Source organism: Montipora capricornis, chromosome 11, assembly GCF_036669925.1.
Source record: "Montipora capricornis isolate CH-2021 chromosome 11, ASM3666992v2, whole genome shotgun sequence".
In the NCBI taxonomy this organism is placed as follows: domain Eukaryota; kingdom Metazoa; phylum Cnidaria; class Anthozoa; order Scleractinia; family Acroporidae; genus Montipora; species Montipora capricornis.
Window position 1 is genome coordinate 30,781,273 of NC_090893.1, and position 7,500 is coordinate 30,788,772.

General features: G+C 40.0%; 1 protein-coding gene across 1 annotated transcript in view; it reads left to right on the plus strand.

Moving 5' to 3' along the window:
- Nucleotides 1-6,485: 6,485 nt before the first annotated feature.
- LOC138023367 (uncharacterized) overlaps nt 6,486-7,500 on the plus strand; it is a 157,271-nt gene continuing 156,256 nt past the window's right edge. The window contains exon 1 of the mRNA XM_068870378.1: nt 6,486-6,589. Within this exon, the coding sequence (XP_068726479.1) occupies nt 6,520-6,589 (70 nt within the window). The 5' untranslated portion in view covers nt 6,486-6,519. The remainder of the gene's footprint in view (nt 6,590-7,500) is intronic.

Genomic DNA, 7,500 nt, shown 5'->3' on the forward strand with positions numbered 1-7,500 from the left:
TACGGGGATAGACATCTCTTAACTGATTTGCTAATGGACTTCCCTCTAAGAAATTTCCCCATGGAAGAGACTGGTAGTTTGCTGAATTCGAGTATTGGAGCCAAGAAGCATAAGTGGTAGGGTTGTTAACGGAGATATTCTCTCCAAGTTTTTTAATATCTGTCTATGTAATAATTCGTTGCTCGACGGGTCTTGGATCATATAAATACTCTTGTACAGTCTTTGGTGCCATTTCGCGAGGTGTGCGATCGATGCGTGGTTTTACAAACTCGGATTCAAACCATCTCTGTGGTTCCAGTGAAGGGCCTCGAGGTCTATGCCACTGCTGTAGATGCGAAGTTGGCGAGTCATCATCGCGCAGTTTTGCCATTACATGGGTAAATAATGCCGCTAAGTGCTGGCATTTTCCTGTTCCGGCTTTACATGAACACTGAGTGGCAGACTGTGTGCCAACTTCTCCGCTATCAAATACAATTCTTAGAGAGTGAGGAGCTTCCGTCTTCCTCATCGAGCGATAACATTTTGCTTTTACGACGCAACAATCAGCTGAAAACAATAATTTAACGTCCTCAAGGTAAGTTTCCAGGTAGTACTTGTCCCCTTTTCTCTTGCCCTTTTTGTTTTCGAGCCACTTGCTCGCTCAATCCAAAATATCTGTAATGAAATTCGCGTTCTGTTGCATTTCGTCTTGCACGCTTTCTGCCATGTTGCAAATACTCTATACCCCCAGTTTCCAGACCTCCCTCGGTCGGCGCCATTTTGGAGAAGGGTCTATTTCCTCTTGCCCTCTACTGCCGACTTTTCAACTTTAGCATGAAGAGCAAATTCACATAACCTACTCAAGTCCAACGACAAAATTTTGCGATCCAGGAGAATCAGTTTCTCTTCGGCCATTTCGCATTTACTTATAAACAACACGATCACAAACCAGCATACATAAAATCCAATAAAACAGCGTTCCTACCTTCCCTGTTCTCGAATCCGCGTCCCACTATCTTATGACCAGCCGTCCACACCACATATTCCCTTAAACTACAACCCGTTGCATCCTGCTCGACAAAACGTTGTCCATCGAAACACAAAATCGAGGTGTAATGGCGGCGATGCACTCAAGTCCTCGTACACAGTGATCAATCGACCATCCAAACAGTTAATACAACCATACAGTTTCTTCCACAATTTCTCCCGGACAGGCCCCCAAAATGTTACACAAGAAATCCACACAATGTTGAATTATTCCACGTGTATTTCCACAGTTTTTAACTTAACTGTTTAGCTTCATAACTTTTTTTAAAAGCACATGGTTCTCTCTCTGACGTCACATGACGTCGCATACAGTGTCCAGTCCTCTGGCGGATTTCTATATCTAACATAAGTACCCCAACCAGTACACACGAAGGACACGAAGAGGGAGCGGAATTATGAAACAACCCGATGGGGGCATGGGAACTGTTGTGGATGAAAAAAATAAGCCAATTTGATTGGCCAACTGGAGACATGACATGTCACGGCAAGCAAATTTCAGTACACACCAAGGAGCTTGCTCCTGAAACAGACTCGTGCAACAGATTTGCCCCTGGAGCTTGCTCCCTCATAACAAACCAGTTTGATATGAGGGAGCAAAACTCGGGAGCAAAAGCTCTGTTTCGCAACATATTTTTTCGCTAGAAATCGTAGGTGCAGACGAGGGAGCTTTGCTCCGGGAGCGTGTTGCAGGAGCGTGCTGCGGGAGAAAGCTCCCTCGTGTGTGCCGGCCTTAAAGGACGGCGAAAGAGCTCAGATGAACAATTATCCTTAGCAAGTTTGTCTCTTTTTTGCGCTATAAAAAAGCATCGTTTTTTTTATCGGAAAAAATCTCCCTCCCCCTTGCGGGCTTCTTTCTTAAGCTCTCTGGACGAGCAAAGAAAAAAGAAAAGTTGCCAAACTGCGATCCTCGTATACTGAAGATGTCTTGTATCACACGTGTTCTTGATTTGATTGCAAAGAAACATTAGCTTGGGAAACCTGTGATTAAAATTCGTTTTCAGTCCCACATCAGCTCATTTGTGTAAAAGGAAGCTTCGTATAGATTCTTGTGCACAGTTGTACACAAGGCTCGGGTATACAAATCTGTGGTGAAAATAGGCATCCACAAATTAACACAGAGTTACTTCTGTATAGTTTCAGATGCAGGAGCAAAATCTAGAGTGACTGGGTAACAAAAGCACGAAAACCTTAGCCTCACCTTACTCAAGATTTTGTTCCTGATGGCAAATTTTTGTCGTGTGCATCACAAAATTGTAGCTGTATTTTCAGTCCAAATATTTTGTTGCAGATCCAAATTCTTTAGTTTATGCACTCATCACAAACTTTGTTGTTATCTTCTTCCAAAACTTTGGGGGTGATTACATTTTTTTTGTTCTTTGAAATTATTACTATTATTATTATTATTATTATTATTATTATTATTATTATTATTATTATTATTACGTAATCATATATAATTAATACGATTAAGTACCATTATTATCAATATTATGATTACTATTCTTAGTCTCGCTATGTACACTAGCAATTTAATTCTATGAATGGCTAATTCTTGTAGCCTCAACATTCATCTGAAGTAGAGAAGGATATGGAAATGTGGACGTTGTTTAGACGTTGTTGGTGACTGGAAAATACATATTGGTGTCTTCTGTACAGACATACAACAGAGTTAACTGTTGTTGCTTCCCCAATTCTATGTCCTTAATCAGAAACCTTTTATTTTCCCGAAGGAACTCTCTTCAAGTCTTAGGGAGGAAGGAAAATCCCTTCTAAGCTCATTTATTATCGACATTAGCATGCAGTGCCCACCCCCAGTCTCCCAGTGGCTTTTTTTGGATCTTCAAAGAAACAGGAGTTATTTATTCTGCGCCATAGACCTCTTTCATAATGGCAGCCAAATAAAATATTCTTCTGTTTTAATACTAATAAGCCTTTCTATCCTTGCTACAACGAGCAAATTTCAAAAGAATATTTGTTTCAAAATGAGGGCGGCAGTAGGTCTAATTAACATAAATGCAACAGAATGTAAAGGAGGTTGCCATTTGTGAAAGTGGTCTATTTCCCTGCCCTTACACTGAAGGCAAAACATTCAAAACCAATCCTTCTAACTTATCGTGGTCAGAGTTTGGGAAGAGCTAATGCAAAGAGGGGAAGGGGGGGGGGGGGGGCATGGGCTTTTTTGCTCTGAAAAAGGTGGCCTTACCTAAATATGTGAATGAACAAATAGATAAATACATAAAGAAACCGATAAATATACAGTAAATGAAGAAATGAAATAAAAATTTCAATACACTAAAAGAAAAAGATCGTCGACAAGAACTGTGTACTCTGAAAAATGAAAAACTTTTATGTAATCATCTGTAGCTACAAATTGTGGATAAAAATGTATCTACTTAAAAGATTGCGCTTTTAGAAGATGTTTCCCATCTTGCTTGCCATTATCTCCATCATCTGTTTTTACTGGGTTGCCGTATGGCAATCCCAGTCGGAAAGTTTGTGGCATTTGTTCGGTTTTTTTTTTTCCGTGTCGGTAAAAGTCTTGCCTGTCACTCCCTTGCTGAGTGGTGTCTTTGTGCATAGAGCCTTCTGCTCGTATTTTTTTAGAATAGAGAGGGTAGTGGAAAAGCGTAGACTTCTCTGGTGGACACAGTAGAATGATAACCTTAACCTGCAATGGCGTCGAAAGTCATGTAACGCGAATGCGTTTTAGTGGATCTTTAAACAAAATATACCCTTATGGAACTCAATAATGGAAAGTCAGTTGGATAAACTAGGCAAGCGGTGAAAACAAATACCTGGAATCGTAAAAGCGACGAGTAATGGACTTCGACAACAATCTATCGCCCGTCGAGCAGAAATCAAAGTGAGCTGTATTTACCTAAAGTACCATAGGCAGCCCAAGCTCGCGTCACTACAGACAGCCGTTGAGAATTTAAACGCGTTATAAGACTTTGTATGGGAAATCAAATACCGTCGATTATAAAGCCTAAAAAATGCTCAATTTAACTTTCATCCAATAAAATGAATAAAAATGATTCACCTCTGGTGTATTCTTGTGCCTTTTGGAGCTTATTACACCGTTTCGGGAATTCTGTGTTTTCAGTGTTTAAATGTTCTAAGACGAAGTCAAGGCTGCACACTACGATTCCGACTGTTGTCAGCTCAGAGGCGGTTTGCGACTCGAAAATCCATCCCAGCCAAGATTTTCTCACGCAAAGCTAAAGCCACATCATTTGCGAAACTCCGAGAATGTTTCGTAGTCCAAAATCCCCACGCACTTGGCTGGAAATGAGCATTTTCTCTTTCGATTCCACGATAGCTGATGAATTTAACAGCAACTGATGACCCGTGAGGACACGGAGCTTGGGTCCGAGGTCAAATGAACTCCACCCGATGAGGTACAGTCATTTCATTTACAACACTTACCCCATCCCCACAGCGGCTTCTCGAACAGCTCCATGGTTACGAGAAGAAGGTAGAAGGTGGTTAAGAAAAAGGTGGTTAATTTATAAGGCACGCGTACAAGCTACATCGGTTTAATTGGCAGGAACGCTGCAGTATACGATTACAGCTTCTAGCCTTTCATGGTTCATTAGAACTTTCTGAAGTATTTGGTAGGACAGAAACTACTTATTCTTTCTGTTAAAACGAAAAATCAAACCGGGAACATAGCAGGCACAAAAGACAGTCAACAGCCTTCACGGAATAAAAGACGTTTATGTGCTCTATTTGTACTCTACTTGTATCTTAACGGTTGACTATCTGAATTTTAACAGGCGCAAAGTCGATAATGGAGGCGTGGCTCATGTATTGGTTGAGAATTGGGGTAAGTTTCATAATTGGAGTCACACCTTAGTTAAACATTTTCGTTTGAATTATGATTGGTATTTGTGGTCCCTTTTCATCCATTTTTATTGATTTATTCAGTATCCCTATTTAATCTTCGACATTCATTTTTATTTGGATTTGTTGTTCAATAATTCACTTGATATTGAGAGCCCTTTGCACAAGAAAAGAGTTCAATCGCTTTGTGATTTGGAACTGCCATTGATCAACATAAACCCTTTCATTCTCACGATCGAAACTTTCATTCTCCCAACTAGTGACATAGAGTTTTTTGTTGGATAGTCATGAGAACTTGGTGTTATATCAAGATCACACCTCTTCAGCTGATAATAATGTTCATCATCAACACCTGTTTGACTAACATTTCATAGAAACTGTAAAGAGAATTTACATACCCATCACTCCTCCTACAGAACACAAAGCGGAATTCATTCACTCGATTTGGCTCTCTTTCACTGTGATATTAAGCACTTATGATCTACAAGCTCAGTGTATGAAGTGGTTAGTTGTCTGAAAAACTGTGGTGCTGCGTCGGTGCCGGGAGAGTGAAAGACACTACCACCGTAAAACAAAAATATTTCAAATCGATGGCTAATGTTTCGAGCTTAAGTCCTTCGTGAGAACGAGGTGAGGAATGAGGGCTGTTTCAAGTTATATTTGAAGTAGCGGAGCGATTCCATTGCTTGGAGATAATGTAACGAAAAAGCGAGTAAATTAGCTGAATAAGAAGCGCTCATATATAACAGGGATTGAGAGTGCCGGTTTTTTTTTCCAAAGATGTGTTGCTGGCGTTGTCGGGGAAGGGGAAGGGGAGGAAGAAGGCGTGGATTTTTCAGTCCTCCCCTTCCCCTCCCCCGACAAAGCCTCCTACGCAAGCTCTGTGGGTTTCTGTGTTTCCTTAGTGTACAAAAAGGCCGCAACTGTCATGTTATTCATTCGCTCAACTAAAACGAGTGTGCCTCTTGGGAGAAGTTATCAGTACCACCGCGTGTATATTCTTTTGCTCTCCTTTCATTGTGCGAATAACTATTCATCTCAGTTTATGTTCCCACTTGATTGTTTTCCCTCTATAACGAGTTAAAGGCGGCTTTGTGATCCACCTACGTTTCAGACTTCCTCACTTAACACGTAGCTTAGTGACTGAATATACGATGGGCAGGTGGTAGGAGAATGAAACTGATTGACATTACATTTCATCGCAACTTTTAAAATTCCATTTTTAGCGCTTCTGGTCTGTCTAACTGTCATGATCAGGAAAAAATTAACAGATATTTCAAATTTGCACATATAGTTGAATCTTTTACATCAGGCTCCGCGTTTAAAGATAGAGTCTTAAAACTATACATTTCTTTTTTTGTTTTTTGTCTAAATATCTAAATTACAACGGTTGGCCGAGTGACATTCACCAAGTTATTTATGTATAAGTTAGAAATTTATTTCAGCGCTGAGTGTTTCTGATAAAACGTGGGCAACTACTTAACCGTTTGCCATGTTAACCATGAGTCCTATCAACTTTCAGTGGAAAACAAAACCGAAATTGATATTGACAGCAAATTATTTCAGAATTTCTTAACATTCTTTAACACGACATGAGCAGCTGGTAGCCAAGGGAAGCTAGTTTTTCTTTCCGTAAGGTTTAATCTTGCGATGGAGCTTTATCGCCACACTCATTGGTGTAAAGTTGTATTTTTCATCTCCTTGCTTCATTGTGTCTGGGGTGAGTCCGATTTCATGTTTAGTTAGTCATCATGATAAAATGTGGAAGACTGTAAGCACGGAAGCTTGTAGGGGACATGCGATATGAGAGATAGGAGATAAAAAAATGCGTGATGCGAATTCGAAAATGCGAGAGGAAAAATCCGATTTGAAAGATCCTAGTTTGAAAATCTGAGACAAAAAGTAGAAAATGTTACATAAAAACGGATGTCAGAAACAGGGAAAGCGTTAGAGGGAAATCGAGGGAGGGAAACTGGGGGAGTGGGGAGTCTTTATAAAAGGGAATCTCAAAAACGGGACTGAAATGTCTAAAAGGGAGAAATATCAGTGGTCTGATCATCTGCAAATCCTTTACAATATTAGCTTCCTCATAGCAAAAGTTTCCGTAAGGTCCTGAGCTGTACTGTGCAGCCAATTGAGTCACAATTATACCTTTCCAGCGGAGTTTTCTTTTGGTTGACATAATGCTACAAAACCGTTTCAAATGTCTCTTGATCTATCACACACATCTCAGTTGAACAACAATTTCCTCTCAGTAAAACGGCGACAAACAACGAAACCTAGCTAGTTCTTTTTGGATTATTGGCAAAAGCCAAAGAAAACTTAAATTCATCCATACGATATTGACTCAACATCTGGCTGCCGAGCAAAACATTTTCAGTGGTTTTCCTTCCATTTGGAACATTTTTAGGAAAATTTGGCCTTGTATTTGGTTTTCATACTTTTCGTTGTCCACTGCACATCCCTTTTGGTAATGGTATCTTTTTTCGTGCTACCGGAATAGGTCAAAACCAGTATTACACAACTTACAATAACGAAATGACCTTAAAACTATTAAACCCAAGACACCAGGAGGCATCTTTGGACTTTATATATTGTCATCAAGATTTAATTCTATTGAACACTAGTGCT